Source organism: Neolamprologus multifasciatus, chromosome 2, assembly GCF_963576455.1.
Source record: "Neolamprologus multifasciatus chromosome 2, fNeoMul1.2, whole genome shotgun sequence".
In the NCBI taxonomy this organism is placed as follows: Eukaryota; Metazoa; Chordata; class Actinopteri; order Cichliformes; family Cichlidae; genus Neolamprologus; species Neolamprologus multifasciatus.
In genome coordinates this window covers 28,965,266-28,987,101 of record NC_140440.1, presented here as the reverse complement: position 1 = coordinate 28,987,101, position 21,836 = coordinate 28,965,266, and the positions used below count along the sequence as shown (strand labels likewise).

General features: G+C 39.4%; 1 protein-coding gene across 2 annotated transcripts in view; it reads left to right on the top strand.

The window, feature by feature from the left end:
* The window catches only part of dock2 (dedicator of cytokinesis 2), a 92,770-nt gene extending 87,509 nt beyond the window's left edge, over positions 1 to 5,261 (top strand). For both annotated transcript variants that reach the window (XM_085176050.1, XM_085176060.1), the window contains exons 43-51: positions 116 to 202; positions 457 to 633; positions 2,314 to 2,397; positions 2,499 to 2,636; positions 3,114 to 3,241; positions 3,406 to 3,613; positions 3,777 to 3,882; positions 4,524 to 4,672; positions 5,144 to 5,261. In XM_085176050.1, the coding sequence (XP_085032176.1) occupies positions 116 to 202; positions 457 to 633; positions 2,314 to 2,397; positions 2,499 to 2,636; positions 3,114 to 3,241; positions 3,406 to 3,613; positions 3,777 to 3,882; positions 4,524 to 4,672; positions 5,144 to 5,206 (1,140 nt within the window). In that variant the 3' untranslated portion in view covers positions 5,207 to 5,261. The remainder of the gene's footprint in view (positions 1 to 115; positions 203 to 456; positions 634 to 2,313; positions 2,398 to 2,498; positions 2,637 to 3,113; positions 3,242 to 3,405; positions 3,614 to 3,776; positions 3,883 to 4,523; positions 4,673 to 5,143) is intronic.
* The last annotated feature ends 16,575 nt before the right edge of the window (positions 5,262 to 21,836 follow it).

Sequence of the window (21,836 nt, the reverse complement as noted above, 5' to 3'; positions counted from 1 at the left end):
CGTCTGTTAAGATTTCAGGCTTCAATGCAAGATATGATATCAGAGCATTCACAAGTGGTACAGACTTATCTGACAGCTTCTCTGTTTTTATACTTTTTTTGGGGTTTTTTTTTAGTCCATGTGGATTGAGCGCACAACCTTTACCACTGTCTATAAGCTGCCTGGGATCCTGCGCTGGTTTGAGGCAACTGACATGAAGCATGTAAGTCTACAGGGCCATGTTTGTTCTCCATGTTTGACTTGTGTGTTTGCTGTAAGTTATTATCTCCAGTGCAATGCGTTTCACACTTCAACACCACTGATTACAGGGGTTTTTTTGTGTTTAATTTTTAAAAGTTTTATTATACGTCTCCCACATCCAATCTGAAAACTCTCCATCCATCCATCCATCCATCCATCCATCCACCTTCATTCCTTTTTCTTCTACTCTTTCTGTGTCTCTGCCTCCCTTTCCAGACTACCTTGTCTCCTTTGGAGAATGCCATAGAGACCATGGAGTCAACAAATGAGAAGATTTTAACGATGATTAACCAATACCAGTCTGACTGGAGCCTTCCTATCAACCCTCTCTCCATGCTGCTCAACGGCATTGTTGACCCAGCTGTCATGGGTGGCTTTGCAAAATATGAAAAGGTAAATTCTCAAAAATCATCACTAATATTACAAACCCAGTTCCAAAAAGGTTGGGACGCTGTATAACATAAAAAACAACAACAACAACAGAAAGCCGTGATTCTGAAAACTCTATTAAGACCTTTTGTCATTTAATTTTTAAAAATTAACTCATTTTGAACTTAATAGTAATAACACATCTCAAAACTTTGGAGCGGTGGGAACAAAAGGCTGGAAGAGTAAACAGAAACAGACCCTGAAACAGATGGAGGATTATCTTGTAACTAATTAGGTTAATTTTCAACAAGCCAGTAACATGACTGAGCTTAAAAAGAGTTTATTAGTGAGTTTCTCAGAAGTAGGAGGGGCAGAGGCTCACCAGCTGGCAAAAAAGAGTTGCATCTACAAATTGTGTGTAGTGGTTAACACCTTCACCTTACACACAGAAGATCCCAGCCTCAGGAGGTCACAAGCTAGTGTGGTCTTAGACCTGATCCCAACCCTGGCTACATTGGAAGGTTTCATCAGGAAGGACATCCAGCATAAAAACATGTGCCAAACATACAGATCCATCTGCTGTGGTAACCTTTTGGGGAAACAAAGTACTTTAGCTTAAACCGGGATTTCTAAAATGAGAAACTAGAACCTGCAGGAAACCTTGGAAAACTGGATGAGGTGCATGTGTTTGTTTTAAAAAAAAAAGAGAGAATCATTCCTGCATAATTATTATTATTATTTTAATACAAAATTTAAGTTCAGTAAATACTTTTGTGTTCAATATTTTGAAGTCACAATTAGCTATCATCAAAAGCCAACTGAAAGTAATAAGCACAGTCACATTTACTGTGAAGATAAAGCCAGATTTTGATATTTTGTGGCAGACAAAAGGAAATGGATATGTGTTCAAAGTGTGGCAAAAGCGAACCACATGTTTGTTTGAGTCTTCTTTTTCTTTTATGACTCTGACACAAAGCAGTCTTTAAAGACTTCGCCTGGAAAAGAGTTTGATCTCTACAGATGTTTCTTATTAAATATTAAGTAAAGGTTTTTTATTGCTTTTAGTTCTTTTAGAAAACCTCGCTGTAATGCAACTTCAATGCTTAGCTTAGGATGTTGAAAGAAAATTGGTTTTCTGTGAATTTTGTGATGTCTTTAAATATTTGAAATGTAGCAATTATGTGCTTTTAGATACACATTGTTTTTCATTAAATCAGATTGAGAGAGAAAAAGTTTGAGAACCACTGCATAAAGCTGTTATATTGCTATATATATATATATATATATATATATATATTTCTATTGCCATCTATTGTAACACATACCATGTACAGCCAAATAGGGGTTGCGAAAAAGGACGGAGATTCACCGTAACAAAGTAAGTCCTTTAACAGATGTCAGAGCTTAAGAGAGTGCTCTCATGCAAGACTCGTCTCTCATGATGAACTTAAATCCATTAAGAAGAAACTCTTTATCACCTCCTGAGGCTCACTGAATATAATCAAAGTCAGTTTCTGCAGTCCAAATGACATTAAATGAAATGTACTTATCTGACTATCATTTAAGTGCCTCCACACACACCATTCAGTATTATAATATTCCACATAGGATGGTAGTAAATTACCATTTTTGCTAGCTGGTGAAATAGTAATCGATTTTTATCACTTTTTAAATGAGTGTTATATAATATTTCCTCTGTATCAGGCCTTCTTTACTGAAGAGTACACCCAGCAGCACCAGGAGGACAGAGAGAAGCTGGTTCGCCTCAAGGACCTCATCGCATGGCAGGTACTTAATACATATTCTCAAATACATGTACACAACATATATAGTCATTATTTTTATATGTGTGTGTTTTTCTGCTGACACCATGACATTTTTATTTCCAGATCCCATTATTAGGTGGAGGAATCTCCCTCCATGGGAAGAGAGTGACAGAGGACTTGCGTCCTTTCCATGAGCGCATGGAGGAGTGTTTCAAACAGCTGAAAAAGAAAGTGGAGAAGGAGTACGGAGTGAGAGAGTTGGTAAGCTGAAAGAAAAATGTAGGAAAATCTTAACTTTTCTACTAAAATATGATGCTTCCGTAATCCAGAATATCTTTTTTTCTGCAAAGCTGGACATGGAGCTGCTGTGGTAGAGCAGTGTAGAGCTAATTAAGCTGCAAATTAGCTGACCCAAGCGAATTTAAAGATCAAAGTACTCAGAAAACGCTGTGAGAAGAGTGTTGATGTGGGATTTGTACCTTTTAAATTTCTCTGCAACCAGAACAGGGTTTGGATGGTTTTAACGGGGGCAAACGTGGTCATTAACTTGTAATTGGCACTGCCTTTCAGGAGAAATTAAACAAAGCTGGAGTAGAGTGATTATACACCATTTTAAAAGTGATTAGACTCAGTTTGACTTTTTTCTTGTTCTTTTTGTTTTTAGAGATGTCACTTTTTCTACGATATGTTTTTCAGCTAATCTACATATTGTTCACATTTGTCTTTCTCTCTTTCCAGCCGGACTTGGATGAGAGAAAGTCTACTCGTCCACGCTCCATGCTGCGATCATTTCGTCAGTCCGTCATCTCGATTTCGTCACTGCAGGGATCCGAGTGTGGGACGCCAACCAAGACACATGCAGACAGGTAACATGCACATTTTCGAACCCCTACTGTGTCACGAGAACCCCACGATAACACTCATTTTAAACTGTATACATGAACTCTTACGGAAAAAGCGTCACACAAATATGATAACAAGCTTGGATTTCCTTTGAATGTCTAATGTAAATCTTCCTGCCTCCTCCCAGGGACAATCCTCCTGAGTCTCCAATCTCCTGGAGCTCTGCCACCCTGCCACGCTCAAGTGGCAGTGTTAGTATAGGTGAGGAGGGGAGTGTGATGACAGTGGGTGATGCAGAGGTCAAAATGAGGAAGAGTAAGAAGAAAAAGAAACGGAGCAGCATGATCTTCATCACAGAGGAAAGAGAACGGACCAGTACACTGGAATGCAAACGGGTGAGAATTAGTGATGATGGATAGCAATGTGGGGAAAATGTGAGAAAAAGGTACAAAGACAGAAAAGAGGGGAAGGTTGCATGTAAAGACATGATTAAGTAATAAAATGCTCTGTTTCTGTGAAGTGTAGTCTGAGTTTTCTGTGATCTTTGTCTCCCTCTAGCTGTCCAAGAAACAGGAGTTCCGCAGTGACACCAACTTGTCTGAGCCAAATGAAGTAAATGTGGCGCTGACCAATGCCAACTCGAGATCGCTGCCTGCCATCACAGGTGACACACAAACCCACCTGGTGTTATGGAATTACTGTGACTGAGGGGCATAAAGCCCACAAAGTCAAAAAATCATGACCTAAGAGGAAGTGCTGCATTTTTCCTGCTCTGGAAAGCTGACTCAAAGAAAAAAAAGAGCACAAGCAAGGTCATGATAGGAGAAATACCTTGGCATGCTGTGGTGTGCAATAGAAAAAGTGAATGCTGGGGAATGCACAGTAACAACTTGCCCTAAGACACACTCTGATATAAGGCAGCAAATCAGTTTGAATGTTTTCTCAGAAGTATGTAATAGTTGCATCTGGTTTATATCTGATTGTTGTATTTACACATCCTTGCACTATGGTGAATCAGGCCACAATTTACTGATGCTTCGCTGGCCTCCTGCCTTCACTGAATCAGCTGAGACAGCACTCACTGCGGTGTTAATACACAACTACAAGCTGCACTGCCTCACTGAAGATACAGCACTCACAGGCCCCCAGTGTTGCTAGGGCACACAGGTCATCGGCAGAACAGCTGCGGGAGCCCAATTAGTCACAAAGAATCACCTGGCTACAGTGCAAGATCTGCTGTAAAATTGTAATCACAAGGACACAAACACTACATTTGTTTTTTTCCCTCTCCCTCTTTCTCTCTAGGCCTGTCCTTGTCAGTGGCAGGAGGGGCTGAGGAGGTGGAGTCCTCCAGAGCCAAGAGGGACAGTAAGAGCATGTCGGTGTGTGCAACCTCTGACCGAACAGCAGACAGACGCTCAAAGGGTGTCATCAACCTGTTATTCAAGTCCAAGGTAGAGTAATAGCCCAACCTGTTTAAGTTAACTGGGTTTAGATTCAAGAATAAGTGCATCAGTTAAAAAGAACAGAAATACACCTATTTACTTATCTGTGTCAAGCTGTTGCCAAGGTTTGTCCCGAGGTTAGGAAAACACTTAATTCTTTATATGGTTTAAACTATTTCCAATTTTAATGTCAAGGTAGGTTCACTGGCTGCTGTTTGGCTTCATGTTTAATGTCCAGGCATGAGTAATGTCAGCTGTATACTACCTCTTAGTAGGAATTCACAAATATATTTTTCAGAAGATCTCAGATCTTTTCTTTAACAGAAGTAGCACTGAAAATTTATCTCCAGCATGAGTCTCTTGAATTATTCCAAGCAGGAGCTCAAAACCCGCTGATATGTTTTATTTGAGCACATTTCAGGTCATTTTTACCATTAAGAAAAATCCCTGTATTTACATTATGTGTGTTTGTTTCGGCAGAGCTCCAGAGCAGAGGAAGTGAAGCCCAGTGATGCACCCAAAGAAAGAAACAGCCATTTTTGAAATGTATTATTTTCATTTCTTGTCTTCTTTACTTATTTGTACTATGCTTTTTTTTTTTTAAACCAAAGACCTGTAGCTAAATCCACAATTATACACTGACTCACACAGTCTACTTGTCTGTCTCAATGTTGCCTTAATATAATTGATTTTACCTATCAGTAAAGGCTATTTTTGTTGTGTGACCTTTTTCCTGGCAATTTAGGTGATTCCCAGTGAAGCTAAATGCCATCTTACAGCTTTTCAATCAATTTTGCTTCTACAAGAATGAGCAAACACAAACCATCCCTCCGACACACTTGATTAAAAGCTTCTCATTATACAGCTTTCAGCATTGTTGACACTGAAGTTAATGAGAAAATAATAATTCTATAAAGCACAAAGGTTACTGTGTCCTCCCAAAGGACTTTAAACTGGAACTTGTTGCCACGAGGCTTTGGCAGTGATACAACAAATAGGAAAGTCTAATAAACTCAAATAGAGTCAACAAACTGTGAAACTCATTGTACAACATCAAAGCTGTGTGTACCCCAATGTTGAGTTTGTGTTTCTGTATGAATTCTGTTGGGAGTTACTTTCTGCATGATTTGGTCACAATTTTTTATACCTTTCTTTAAAATATAAAAATAAATGTTTAAGTGTATTTCCAGTTTGGAATTTGCTTTGGGTTTTTTGCATCACCGGTTTTCACGAAGAGATCTACCTAAGGAATACTTTAGGTGCCGGCTAAATACCAAGTTTTATAAATGTTAGAGCCGCTTCTACTCTTTATGGTAAAAAGAGTTCATCTTGGCTTTAGCTTCATGAATGAACAGCTTTTTAATTTAAGAGAGATTTGACTGTAAAACAAATGAAGCCAATGCTTGAGTGCCAACAACTGTAATTCTTTGAATGACCACTTGGGGCAGGCTGCAAAAGTCAGTACCCATAGACTCTCGTGCTAAAATGGTCATATTTCAGATTGGAAATAAACATGATTATAGCGTCTTATGCAAGGCTGTTTTAGACCCTGTCCACACCTGCAAGAGTATTTTGTCAAATGCAGCCTTTTCCATGCATTTTGGTTTTTTGTAGATATGTAAACAGGATTTTAAGTTGGTCATGGTTTATGCAAATATAGGAAGGTTTTTGGTTTCAGGATTGTTTCCTTGTACCGCTTCCTCAGTTAGGTTACTGTTTGTAGTTTTCTGATTTACATCTAGTTTACTTGATGTTCTGTGTATACCAGTATTTATTCTAGTATTATCAGTTTCTTGATATTTTAGATTCTAGTTTTAGTCAGTATATTTACAGTTATTGTTATTGGATTCTTCATATTTTGATTTATTAGTCTTGCCTTCCCTTTGTCATCCTCTTTCTTGTCAAGTTTTATTTTGATTGTCATTTATTTCTAGTGTCTTGTTTTTTGCAGTTTTTATTAGATGTGATTAGCCTACAAGTCTACAGTGAAGGAGACCGTTGATTGGTCAAAAGTCTAGCCATCATTGTATCGTTGTGTATATATAGGCCTGCCACCGCCCTTTGTCAGACTATTTGTGTATCTTTTATCTTGTGTTCCTCATGTTTTCCTACTACTTTTGCATTTCTGAAAATCTTGCGAATACGACAACTCAAGAAGGAAGGCAGCTAGAATTTTTTAAAGTTATACCATAAGTGCATGTACTAAAAATCTGAGGTGAGTTCAAATTCTGTTGACCTTGACACCAAGGTCAGGGGTCAAGTTTTCTTAAAATTTTGTGTATGTAACAACTAGAGAACAAGGCGACCTAGGATTTTAAAATTCACACCATAGGTGTAACAACTAGGAGGCTGGGGGATAACACTGGTGGCTGCCAGTTTTTTTTAGAGTCTGCATTTTGGGTTGTAATTCAGAATACATGACAAGGTCATTGAGAACATCCTCCTGGGTAGATGTTTGCAGAGACTCGGTTTCTGTGTTTACATGTGGAAAATGGAGAGGTTGTCTTGTATCATCAAAGATTCACTGTATTGCATAAATCAATGCAATGATATCATGTTGGCAACATCCATCTTTAATGTACTATAAGCAGCAGGGGATCTAAGAGATGCAAACTTTGCTGGAAGGCACTTTTCAAAGTTAACGTTGAGTAATTTGTAGTCCGTATTGATATTCCAAGACACCAATCCAGGTGTTCCCCAAAGAATTTGTTCTCTGAGCTAGAGAGAGCATGGATAATGAATGAACAGCCCCAGATCATCCATTCAGCTGGGGCAGTGCGTGTACAGCATCCAGGTTCTGAAGAACTGTACTGGCCCAGAGGAAGAAAACAAAACAACATGCACCTAGGGTGGTGAGCAGATTTCCTCTGTTCTCCTACAGCAGAGAAAAACAAAACACGACAGCCTTCAGACCTGTTGTAGCTCCGCTTTTTAATTTCTTTAACCCCTGGGATCTGTTTAACGTACTCTGAAACAACACAACTAAACCCTTCAAAATCCTGACAGATTATGAGTAAGTGAAGTCAGGAGGGAGCGCAAGTCTTCCTTTCTTAGTTGACTGTAGTGACATTTTAATGAAAACATTAAGATTAATTGTTAAAGGTGCAGTCAGGGCAGCTGCATTTAATACAATACAATACAATACAATACAATTTTATTTATATAGCACATTTAAAAACCCGAAGGCACACCAAAGTGCTTCACAGTAATATGGAGAGTCAACATAAGTCAATAACAGGGTACAAATCGGGCACAAGCACAGACAGGATAGAGGCACTAACAGACCAGGAGAGTTAGATAAATACAAAATATGCTAAGAAGACAAAAACAGCAGTAAAATTAATAAAAAAATAATAAATTTAATAAAATCTAATAAAAGATTTAAAAGTTTAAAAATTAAAAGATTTAAAAGGGTATTAACTGGTCGGGAAAGCCAAGTCAAATAGATATGCTTTTAATCTTGATTTAAAGGACTGGATAGAGTCCGAGGCTGGAATAGAAGCTGGGAGGCTATTCCAAAGGTTGGGTGCAGCAGAAGGCACGATCACCTCTGGTCTTCAGTCTAAACTTAGGTTGGGCCAGGAGTAATTGACCTGATGATCTTAATGCACGACAAGGAGTGTACAAATTGAGGAGGTCAGTGAGGTAGCTGGGCGCAATGTTATTCAGGATTTTAAAAGTGAGTAGCAAGATTTTAAACTCAATGCGATATTTGATTGGTAACCAGTGTAGATCAACAAGAGCCGGAGTAATAGGGTCAAATTTTCTAGTGCCAGTAAGAAGGCGAGCCGCAGCATTCTGAACGAGTTGCAGCCTTCGAAGAGAGAAGGCTTGGAGACCACAGTAGAGAGAATTACAATAATCTAACCTGGAGTTCACAAAAGCGTGGATAAGTTTTTCCAGGTCCCTTTGTGGTATATAATGCTTAGCTTTAGAAAGCTGGCGCAGTTGAAAAAAAAACAGATTTAACTACAGATGATACTTGCTTATCGAGAGGAGCTAACCAAATAGACACCCAGGTTACGCATAGAATCAGAGAGAGAGTTAGCTAGGGGCCCCAGCAGGGCAACAAGCTGGTCTCGAGGAATATGGCTGTCGAACGGATAGAATGAATAGAAATTAGTGGCAATTGTAGTCCTAAATAAACAGAAGGGCCTTATGTTAGGAAATATCATTTATAATTTGTTTTTTGTTTTTTTCCATTATTGGCAGATGTGGATGAATATCTCATATTGTATTTCCTCTTGGTTCTCTTTGAGCCCTATCTGCGGGAGTGCAGACTGTCAGTAGGTTGTAAAGCACAATGGAGATATTGCTCCTCTTCCTTATTAATACTGCCATTATCTGGTGACATACTGACCACCAGGTTTCTCTATGGCCAATTTAAAGTTGCAGAATAACCTTTTAAACTCAGTCCTGTACTCCTATACTTCAGTCTGGAGTGTGAATTTTCAGACATAACCATAGCCCCGTGACCACAGAGTGATTTCAAACCGGAGTCATGTATCTCATTTATGCAAAAAAGGATGGATTGGGTTAGTGGTGAGGGTAAATGATATGCTGCGAATTCTCATAGGAACTAATAGGACAGCACTTCTTGACTGATTAACAGACTTTTCTGGAACGTGTGTAAAGTTGCCAAATTACACGTTGGTAAAGTCAGGTGCACAAATGGAGAAGTGTTGCAAACATTGCATTTTGAAATAGAGAAGCCTCAGCAACCTGTTTGGAAATATGACTCATTAGTTTCGCCCGTGGCAGCAAGAAACACGTCAAATTTATGATCCTCCACTGTGGCTCCTTTAGGTCTCCTGATGGACAAACCAATCAAAAGCACAAACACACAACTCCTGTTATAATAAGTGTTGCCTCTAAAGACACTTTAAGGGTGAAGGTTTTATTAGAGGTGTCGCAGTGGTTGGTACTATAACTTGGATGTCATATTAACTAGTGCAACTTATGTGCTTAGGAGACATATTTACATATTTATCTTGAACACTTGACATCAAAGCTTCACGGCTGCCTTTCCTTAGATGATACTGTGAATAACACACACTAACTATCACAAAAGTCACAAAGTCTAAACACACATTTTCTAAAAGACATAAACAAACCGTAGCTCTTTAAATATTCCCCACAGAGCTAAATCCATCAAGGATAAGTATGGGTGAATTATTTTAAAGTGATTAGTTTCAGGGACAGCACAGTTGGACATAAAAGACTCTTTAGTTTATTTAGGATGGCGTAAAATAGGCGGTAAATTACAAATGCACTGTGGGCTTTTCAGTATCTCTCCACACTGGCTGCTGGTGTAGACAGCATCACTGGGCCTGAGATTGAGGGGCTGTTCAATGCTGTTGAAGCTCAGCTCTGTATCAGTCTGACTGCAGGATGATGGACATGGCTGAGCAGTTCAACCCTGTCAGAATACATAATGAATGAGCAGTTGATGGCAAAGTAATGAAGGTGATAATTGAAAAGTAGTAATTCTGACATCTATGGCAGTCTTGGCAAGCTCATTTGCAACTAATTTCAAGCAAATTAGAGATCAGACAATTCCTTCTTGAGCACTGTCATCGCTGTTGAAATTATGGCAGTGCAAAGATATACTAGCTACTGTGCTTATTGTCACTAGCAGAGGCTGACAGGCTGATGTGAGCATCAAATGCGGTTATAATCCTAACCCACTAGGGGGCAGTAAAACATTGTTTTAAGGTGTAAACGGTTCAAGTCATATTAATCACTAACCACTAGCGTGGTTTTTGTTAATCCTTTGGGCATGTAAGACCAAACAAGTTTTTAACTCTTAGAAAATTTTAGTTAAAAAGAAGAAGAAGAAGAAGAAAGTCTTCTTCTGATATAGCGCAAGACTAGTGAGGTAAGTCGTCCCATTGGGAATACAGTACAAGTTTCTTGGTTTTCACTTGTACCTGTGATTTCAGCTTCCACGAAATGACAGAGACTTTCTGCACATTCCCAACATCTTTTATTTTTTACCCAAGATGGCAGCCATTCAGCTAAGTTATGACAGGTAAATAAACACTAGACAGAGTGATGTGAGGCACGCCGTTGTGCACGTATTTCTCTGTATTAAGCACGATCACGACAAACACCTTTTAAATGACTGATAACAGAATGTAATATAACATTATAAACTTTTCTTTTGTAGAATGGTGTCTATATACAAAATATCTTACTCTGTCTTGTGTTGAACCTTCAGTTAAACGGTTAAAATGAGGTCTGATGACTTTTTCCCACTACAAAATAAAACTTTGGCTCAAGGACAGTTTTTCCATTCCAGCAGTTTACCTTTGGTCAGCAGTGTTGTGAACTACTTTTCGCCTGTTCCAGTTAAGGTGTTGAAATTGAATCCAGAAGTATGCAGTAGTTGGGGTTGAGGTCAGCTGAGGTCAGTGAACACTATGAATATTTGTCACATTAAAGAGTTTGTCCTTGAGAGAGAGTTGTTGTAGAGCTGAATATTACTGCAGTATGCAAAATCCACTCATATTTCCCAGATATATATATATATATATATATATATATATATATATATATACACATACAGTATATATATATGTATATATTATATATATATATATATATATGTATGTATATATGTATATATATGTGTGTGTATGTATGTGTGTGTGTATGTATATATATATATATATATATATATGTATATGTATATATGTATATATATATATATATATATATATGTATATGCACCTTTCTCAAGATCCAGTAATATCAACTTCAAACTCCAGCCGGTAGAGGGCAGTGTTGAAATGTACCAGCGGTGAGACCTTTACTGTATTTATTTAAGCTTAAAACGCAGAGTGCTGAATAACCTACACAACTCTGTAAATCAAGGCTGATAACATGCTAGTTATCAGCAATCCTTCCCTCCTTTTTACTGCGATCTTTTACTGTTGCTGCACTTTTCTCCTCCTGCCTCTTTGTAATTGCCTTGCTCTAACACTCCCCCCCCCCCTCACTCGTATCAGCCCCCTTTTTTGCCCTCTTTCTGATACTCTTGGTAGTCTCTCCATCTCTCTGACAGGTTTTGCAAAGAGCTGATAGGGGAGCAGAAAGTGGAACAGTGCTGTGAGTTTTAATGGGGCTCCCTGATAATCCCTAATCTGACAGCTCATCAAAGGCGACCATGCTGTTCACATTCTGTCTTTCAGGGATCATTCGCCAGGTTGCATGTTAATGTAATGTAAAACAGTCATCTGTGCCTACAGCCTTGATAGTGTGTATTGCTTATATAGCACATTTACTGTGTGATTCACTGCAGCACAGAGGGTTTGACTGAAATTGCAGAAGCTACAGTGGTGGAGTTTGATGCTGAATAATGGGCAGGTGAAAGGTATTACAGTGTTCCAGTATTTGCAGAACAAATAACATATTTCAGACACAGTTTGGTCTGAGCATACTGTAATGATATTTCAGAAGGCATCTCCAGATAAGTAACAGACTAAGGGGAAACCCAAACTAAAGAGTGAGGGGATACAGTGGTTATGCTATGCTAAGTGTTTGTTTTTTTTTCTTTAATTTGTTACCACCTGTTTGCATTTATATTTTACCCTTTTGCAGACATTTGTAACTACGTCAGGTTAATGTGATTCAGTTTCTCAACTCATTCACAGTACAGGAACATTAAGTGATAACAAGTAAAAGTAGGAAGTGGAAATATTGATTTTTTTTTCTGTGCAATAGTTATTTCATCCAGTTCCCTGCTAAGGCGAAATTTTGTGTGAGCAAAAGTAAGACAAGAAATCAATGCAAACCACAAGTTACATTTAGCAAAGTGTCAGATGTTGAAAAAAGTAGAGTATGTGTAACAATGATTCAGGAAATTCATCATTACAAAACTTTTTGGATCTGGTGAGCAGCATTGGTTAAATGGGGTGGGAATGATCATGAGCTTGAATTTAATGAGCAAGTTAAGCTGATGAATACATAATAAAACAAAGTAGGTTCATTTGGATGTGCTGGAGCTGAGTATTGCTTCCACCTGATTATACTATACTGCAAATAATAAAGTAAAAGCATCTGACTGTCCTGCTTTCTTTCGAATCACTGGCTTGCGTTCATGGTGCAGATATCAATAAAGCTTTGGTGGTGGAACTTAATGGCATCTGTTAAATACCTCAAATCACTTTCATCTGTAAAGTGATGGATCTTGGAGCGTGAGAAAAATGAGTGATAAAGGACACAAAAACAGATATCATTAATAATTTAATAGAAGAAGCCCAATTAAATGAACTCCATACCCAGACATCATGAAAGTGTTATATTTACAGCACTGGTATCAGAGTTATTATGTAAATACAGGGTGATGATGCTGTGTGAATGTTTTAAAAGTACATAAAATGAACAAACTAAAGCCTGTGTAGAAGAAGACTTGCGGTAGCTCCTGAGAACTGCTGTGATATGAACATCTCTGTTAGCAGTGAGCTGAAACATAGGTGCCCTTGTGAACAGGCAACAGCAGGGGACCAGACAGGAAGCAACCCCTCACTGAGACGAGCGACTTCTTGCCATCTTAGCTGGTTGCCTGGCAGCTTCGCAGTCCCAACAGTGTTTAAAGTGCTAATGAGTGAGCTTTAGTGATGGGTTAGATTTTTAACTGTGCTAGTAGCGTGGTTCTGCAGGAGGTTCTTCAGCTTTTTTGGGTTTGGGGAACAAAAGGTGTTCCCACTCTTACTGACAACCCCACTACCAGCTGCATTCACACACAATATATGGACTGGGGGAGTCAGAGATCAAACCAACAAACCTTCCACACTACTTCCATCACAACATAAAAGGCAGAAAGGAACAAAAACTTACATCTGGCAAAGAGATCCTCTGCACATAAAATTAAATAAACAAGAAAAACAAGCTATTTAGGATATTAACTAACTAAAAAACGGGGGCGGGTATTTGAACACATCTTAAAAATTAGGGCCTGGGAGATGGTCATTTGTGCTGGTGTTATGACTAAAGAGCATAGCCTTCATGAAGCCTTGATCATAAATAATGTTTGAATGCTGAAAAGAGGTTTGGCAAACATACTGCTGTCCCATTGAGGTCTGCACAAGGTCCACAGGTCACTTTTTCTATGGAGCCTACAAACTGCTGGGCAGCGTTTGAGCCTTTGAAAACAAAAACAGTCATTAGGAGAACAAGGACAGCAGCAGAGATAGCTTTTAGATGGCAGCAGCTAAAGAGGGGTGCACTAATGCTGCCAAGGTGCTTGTTGGGGCTTGATAATCCTTGTCTAGGTTGCCTGGGTCTGACATTGTGTTTCCCAAAACAGCAACTGACCTCTAAAACATCACTGGCAGTACATATAATGAATCTTTCAATCTATCTTTGCTGAAATGGCAGTACATCTGTGCACACCCTGGGTGCTGCAAGTTACCACAATGAGAAGCAAGAAAAACAAGCACTTCACATACATGCAAACACTTTACTGTTCATACCAAGTAACTTATAGTAATTAATTCAGTACCTTAAAATGTGTAATTTCGATTAGGCTGATTCCCCTTCTAAGCAGAGGAAGCCGACTAGGATTTCCTTCAGCTGAACAGATCACCATACTGCTATAACTGTTTTACTGCCAAGAAAATAACACAAGAGGAACCCAAAAAACAAATGTCCACACACCAGAATTCCTAATTAGGATGGTGTCGGTGGTAGGGGAGCGGATAAATGGTCAGTGCTGTTCGCAACACCGCAGAGTTGCTGAAAATCACTGCTTTTGAGATAATGATGTCGGCTGATCAACGCTCCAGCTCTCAATGGATTAGCACCAAAAAAAGAAAAGAAAAAAGTAAGAAAAGAAAAAGAAAAAAACTTGTTCCCAGTGGTTTAGCGCTATTCTGATTTCACTCTTGACATTAACACCAACATTATCTTAGCTTTATGTTTACTGTACACACGCGAGATACTGTGAGATACCCTCATCTGATTGTAGGGAAGAGAGAAAATGAATATTTTCACAACTGTTGAGCAATTAAGAGCCAGAGTTATAGAAATATATTTAATCTATCCTGTGCAACTGTGACCCCAAGTCTTTACATTCAAAGCTCCTTTTGTCTTGTCTTTGGTTGATAAAAATATTTGTCTGAAATTAATGTCTCCCTGCCATCAATTGGGTTTCCATTTGCAACAAGCATACTTTGAAACAGCAAGAATAAATGCTTAATGCAGAGTAACATAGAAGAAATAGTTTAACCTCTATTTGAAAAATAAAGACAACATTTTTTGTTATAAATTATGTGGTTACGAATTTATGGAAGGTATATATCAAGACTAAGGGCATAGATTTTAGCCCATCTCCCCACCCAAACGGTCAGAGCTGTGAGGCTGGCAGTTCCTTCTTAGTTTGATCGCACAGCTCACTGGTGGTTGAAATGAAAGTTTGGTATACGCTCAATCCATGTCCTGAAACACGCTTTATAAAAGTTAAGACTAACGAGCATGACATTCACCACTAGCAACAGGGCAGGCAGCAGCAGAGTATAATGAGTGAGCTTGACATCGAGCACCTAATTGGTGATGCTGTGAGCTTATTGGATGCCACATGAGATGCCACATTGGTTGTGTGTGTTGTCTGTAGCACTAAATTTGCTATCAGATATCTACTAATGACACACAATGTCGGAAAAGAGGAGACTGGGAAGGAAGCCGATGGCGGGAGACCGACAGGAGAAGATATATTATCAGAAGAAAGATGTAGCAGGTGGAAAGAGCCACGAGCTGCCTGCTGTTCTTCACATGTCTTTCTTATATATATATATATATATATATATATATATATATATATATATATACACCTACTGTATGCAAACATGCTCACATAGTGGTGCAAAACTGCATTTATTTTTTAGTGATGGATGTAATTGCATGTGTGTGTTTTCTGCTATCATTCGAGGGTTTGACCTCTGCCTCACCCCATGTCAGGGGAGAATCATTACAATAAGCAACAGCACTAAAAATCAGGACCTCACTTTACAAAATTAAAATCCCCGAAGGGCTAAGTGGTGCTAAAACTGAAAGCATCTGGGCTTAGTTACCCTTCGTGTTGCCACAACTGTTAGAATGGGTTTTTTTGTCTTCATTTTAAAGAAGCACATCTAAATGTCTCTCTCTATGTAGCTGTGATGTCAGCTTTTATGGCCCCGTTGCAATCAAAAAGTTCTATTGACCTCCGACTTGTGCTCAGGAGATGATAGTGATTTCTAGTGGATGGCTCACTGGGGAATGCGGCGATGGTGGCTTTCACATCACAAAATGACACAGGCATCAGTAACACAAATGACTGTTGCTGCACAATAATGATGCTGCCTATATGAATTCACTTTTCAGATTAAAATGTAGCTTTAATGGTTTTCAACTGACCTCCGTTTTATGTACTGCTTTCATTTCCCACCCCATCCCATCTAGCATGATTAGCTATTAGTATAATTTATGAAGATCTTTAATTTAGTTATTTTTTTTCCCATTATTTGTTTCATTGTGAACACAAGTGATGTAACGATCAAATAGAATTCAAAACTCATTAAAAGTAGTTTAATACTATTTAGTAGCCCATTCAACTAATATAGTTTTTTGTTGTTTGTTGTCAGAAACAGTAATGCTACATTTTTGTTAGATCGTTTTGAAAAATGATTAGTAAAATATGGAAGCAAACAAATAAATAAAAATTCCAAGCCAATGTTTATTTGCAACATAAATTCATTTTGAGCTCAGAGCACAACCAAATTGTTCCAACTAGGATAACCATCTGCATTTAGTATTCAGTTGTAGTTTTGTGGATATATATTGGACATTGGATATTTGGATCATTTGCATAAAATTGCATTTTTTTTGCATGGTTAATTAATACCCACGCAAGATGCATAGTAAGGTATCTAAAGCAATGCAATGATGATAACAATTACAATAAACAAACAAACAAACAAATAAATAAATACTTTCAATAATAATAATAAAATTCAACCTCATCCCCAACATTGTGATCATCATCTTTTGTGCTTATTTGCTTGTCTGCTAATGATTTTTTGTTTGTATTGCATCTATTATTGTTACTGTTATCTGACTATTATCCAGTTCCTCCTTTCTCCTGCCTCCTGCATTCCCCTGTGGCTGTCTTCATCTTCAGTTTTAGTCTTCATCACATATAGTTACATATAGATTTTGGATTTTACTTGCTGTTTCTTCCCCTCCTTTGTCAATGCAATCTCGGACCTCACCAGTTTCACCTATGTTCCCTTTCCACCTGTTTGTAATCACGTATACTGCTGGAGAAAGGTACATAACAAGTGGCGATGTTAAGGAACACAAAACTATTGTTGATTACTTCTTAGCTTCTGACTTATACATAGTTTCTAAAAATGCCCTGCGCATATATGTAGACATAGGTGTGCCATTCCATTATGAGCAAACTGTGATGTGGTGGTTGCAATGGTAACGTTTCAGAGGTACAAACAAAATCTGAGCTATGACTCTAAAACATATCAAATGTCCCGTGTGTACTACATATCTACATCTTGCAATCCATTTAACAGCATTTCCTATCTACTAAATTTTAATTTAAACACATTCTTTCCCAGCAGTTTAAACAAAATATTATTTACAAAGTTATATATTATTTTAAACTTTTATCCAGTGTCCAGTGTGTGAGTCAAAAGCCTCTGGGGTTCTTAAGGGATTTTGTAAAAAGTTATTATGAAATAGCTGATTCACTGATCCGCTGGTAGAATGAGCATACATCTCAGGAGAATCACCATGTCCACCAACTGATTAGGCAGTTGTCACATGAGGCCCGGTTGCCAAGGTAACTGTCCTCTGACACCTCCCGTTCTGATTCGCTTCCTGCTGCTCTCCGCTCTCTGCTCGCTCCTGCTTTCACTCTCCTGAAGTCATTTTGGATTTTTTTACTCTTCTGAGGGCAAGAGCTTGCAAACTTCTTGTGCGCTGTGTGTTTGTGTGTCTCGGTGCACGCAACTATCAATGAGTGTGTATGATTCTAAAGTTCGGTGTGTCAGTGACAGGGTGTTTCTGTTATCAGTCACGCAGCGTGGCCACTGTCTCCCCTGGTGACGGACTGTGATACCAATCTGTTGCAACAACAAGTCTGTCAGTACTGAGCAGGACACTCAAAGGCAAAAAAGAGCTGCTCTCAGATCATCCACCCTACCTCCAAGATCTTTACTTCACTTTCCTTTAGTCTTTTCTTCCAAGATATCATAATCCTTCCTTACATATTATTTTATTTCATATCGTCCTTCATTTCCTTTGCCTCTTTACTCTCCGCCTCTGTTTTCTTCTCATATGTTAAAACTAGAAGGGAAAAGGTCTGGAAATGGGGCTGATATAACAATTACAGTTTTTCCCCCACCAGAGAAGGTTAAAAAAATAAATTCTCTGGAAGAGGGAATAGAGAGATATCTGAACTGTATGTGGACATGAGAGGGAAGGAGAATACTTTTGATAAACTGACACACACTGTTGCAAATGACTGCAACCTGGAGGGAGATAAAGAACAGACAGAGAAAGAGAAGTCTGTGCCTTGGTGTGAGTTCCGAGTCACACCTCATAAAAAAGCTCCAGGGCATCTAGATCCAGGAGCGGCGGTCCCTCAGCCTCAGAGGGCCCCCCCTCCCCTTCCATCTGTGTGTGCTTGGCTGCCAGATGGATGCTGAGCTCTGTCTGCCCTGTATCAGAGCAATACAGACCTTAACTCATGGCTAATCACCTGGAAGTGTGTGCATTGCACACTATATTTCTGCTCTCCAGCTGTTATTTGTTGAGATTATCACCATCTTAAAATGTTACTTGTAAACCTCGCAATAAAATATGCTCGCAATATTACGACATTACAAATGCAACGACATGAATTTGCAAATGCAATGATATGGGGGAAATAATTCAGGATGTTGTGAATGTGCCCATAAAACTTATAATAGCCAGTCTTCCTGCTTTTAACGCGCTTGTTTCCTCTTCTGTTGTTTTCATTTGCATCTACTTCTCTCAAGCAGAATGATCATAAAGGACTGGCAGATCAACCAGGATGGCCACTCCTCTGTATGAGTCTAATTAAACACAGCTTTCTTATTGGTGCCCCTCCTTCTTCTCCTCCTCTAGCTTCTTTCTATTCTTCTCACTTCCCTGTGATGCACAGCGGGCTTATTAATTACTCAGGAGTTTACAGATCAGCAGGCTCTGTCTTTTTGTCATCCAGTGTATTAACATACAGGTACACATGGTTATCCATTCTATACAGTGGTGCTGACCCTCTGTTTGTATTTGTATTAATGAAAGGCTGCCAAATGACCTTTTGGTTATGCTTTTATTTTTTTTTTCTAACCAGATGGTTCTCTCCTGTGTTTTCCCGTAAGCGAGAGTGTGGGTACTACTTTGATGTGGAGCGTGGAGCTCAAAGGTGCAGTCACTATCCCGGCTCTGTTAGATTGAGAGGCAAATACACACCCATCTCCTATCTTCCACAACAGTCAGAAAGATAAAAGGAGGAAGATAGAGAACCAAAAAGAAAGGTGCTAACAGACAAAAGCATGAATAAAAAGCACTAAGTCATGGCTTCACATGTTGCAAGATAACATGAATGTTGTATAAAATTTCAGTCAATAGTAATCATATTACATACACTCTTGAATAAAAGGCTAATATCCACTTGATGGATATTAAATTAGAATCACATTAGAAGTGAGAAAAGGGGAACTTCCACAGATTACACTACAGATGTCTCACAGTCCTTTCAGTTTAGATAAGATAAAGTAAGTCTCTGGGGTGCTGTCTGACCTTAGTATGCCTACTGAGATGAGATCATCAACCGCTTCTCATGTATGTTTGTTAAAACACTCCATGATTTCCTCTGAGCGCGTGCTGTGTATCTACAGGGGCGCAGAGGGCCCTCGGGCGGGCACGCCGGTGCAGCCCCCTCTAGCTTCTGCCCGGTGGCTACTGGGTGACCCCTCGTCTGGGGATCCTCAGCCCTTCCCATGAAGGTGGCACGGATGCCCCTCCGGTAGTCCTCCTTGGGCTCTTGCACTCTGGGGCCTCTGGATGTCTGGGGCCTGGATCTCCTCCATGCCTGCTTCATGCCCTGGGGGACAGGGCTATGGCTCTCTACATCCTCTTGCAGACCATTACATGGGGAAACCATTTGAATACAAGCGCGCCGATCCACACAGGTGTGCACACGGGTGTTCACTGTTCGTAGACTTAAATCACACCTTTCTTGGCTGCTACTTCAAAGCACATTGTGCGCTGTCTGTCCTGCGTGCTGCACAACAACATTCAATATTTAGTATTTACTGCTGTTTACACTTAGCTAGATTAATGCGATGGTGTTGTTTAGTATGTTGCTTTGTTTTGTTTTTTTTGCTTGTTTTCCATTCTTTTTCTCTCAACAGGTGATCCCGGAGATATTTTTCCCCCCCCTTTCTCACTGTCCCTCTCCCCTTCTGTTTTTCTTTTCCTTCCTCTTTCTTTCTCCCTTTCCTATCCCTCACTCATGTCTGTCCCGTCTGTAACAACTGAAAATAAAATAAAATAAATAATAAAAAAAACCAAAAAAAAAACACTCCATGATTTCCTCTGAGTGCGTGCTGTGTATCTACAGGATCTTCACAGCAATAATATGCATTATAAACAAAACACCCTTCACGAGAAAGTAGAAGAGTTACTTTATTAGTACTTTAGTTAGTTCATATATAACGTGAATCTCTTGTTCCACCACATCCTAAAGGTGCTCTATTGCAGTGGTTCTCAAACTTTTCACAATGACTATCACTTCATAAAATTTGTGGCTCTTAAAGTACCATTCTTATGAGCGACATTAAAGTACAGTAATATAGGCCTATTTAACACCATATACAGTTTACACAAGACAATTTTATGTCTTTGTGTGAATGTTATTTATTTTAACTGTCACAACCAGGATGTGACAAGTGATAACAACTGTACTGGATTAAAACATTCAGAGCAGGTGGGATATCCGGTCTTTAAGTGATGACATATGTATGCTTCCGGGTCCAAACTAATCTGTGTTTATTAAGGCTGTTGTGTTTTTAACTTGTTTTAATGCTTTGTATCTTGTTCCATTTAATCTGAACAAGCCCCTAAAAACAGCCAGTGATCATTGACTCTATTCAACTTCAGCCTCTCTTGGCTTTTATTACCACTATTCATGAATAGCACATTTTAACGCTCAGTTTTTCAAACCTTACGATGTAACTACAGTCCAGCCCATGCATTTTTCATTTTTCATTAAAGTAGAGGCCTCTCCATGATTTTACACCTTATTACGGTAGAGGGATTTGTGTATCCCAGTGATTCTAGGACCCATGTTGCCAGGGGCAATTTGCCCCTCCTGGGGTGTCCCATGGACCATATTGGTCCTGGGTGTGAGGCCAGACAAAGATTCACACAACCGTTGTGCAGCAGAACAATTCAAGGGTCCTGGAATAGGGTTACCAGGGTCCTACCCTGGAACCAGGCCCAGGGTAGAGTCCAAAGGGCGAGTTTCTGGTGGCCCACAACTCACTGGTAGGGACATAAAGGCTTGGTGCTTAGTGAATCAGGTGGCAGTAGAAGGGAGAGGCTTGGAGCTCCAATCCCCAGCTTCCAAAACTGTCTTATGGTACATAGAATATTACCTTGATGGTGGGGTAGGAGCTGAGGTGCTGCGTGAGGATGGGAAATACTGACTAGATATAGTCGGGCTCACCTCAACGCATAGTTTGGGCTCGTAGAGCCAGAGTCATTGAGTTGAGCCAGAGTCATTGAGTTGAGCCAGAGTCATTGAGGTGTGACTCTGCTCCACTCTGAAGTTGCCCTGAGTGAGAGGTGGAAGTCAGGGGTGGTTATAGCTGTAATCCCCGGTTCACTGCCTGCAAGTTGGGGTTTTCTGCTTTGGAGAAGATGGTTGCTTCCCTGGAACTTTGGGTCAGGGACAGATCCTGACTGTTGTTTGTGCTTATATGCCAAATGACAGTTCAGAATACCTACCCTTCTTAGAGTTACTGGGTGGTCTGCTGGAGTCTTACACTTTTTAAGGTTCTTTCCCTGTTTAAGAAGGGGGACCGGAGGGTGTGCTCCAACTATAGGTGTATTTTTGAGGGTGTATGGGAGTAAGCCCAACCAGTCTATA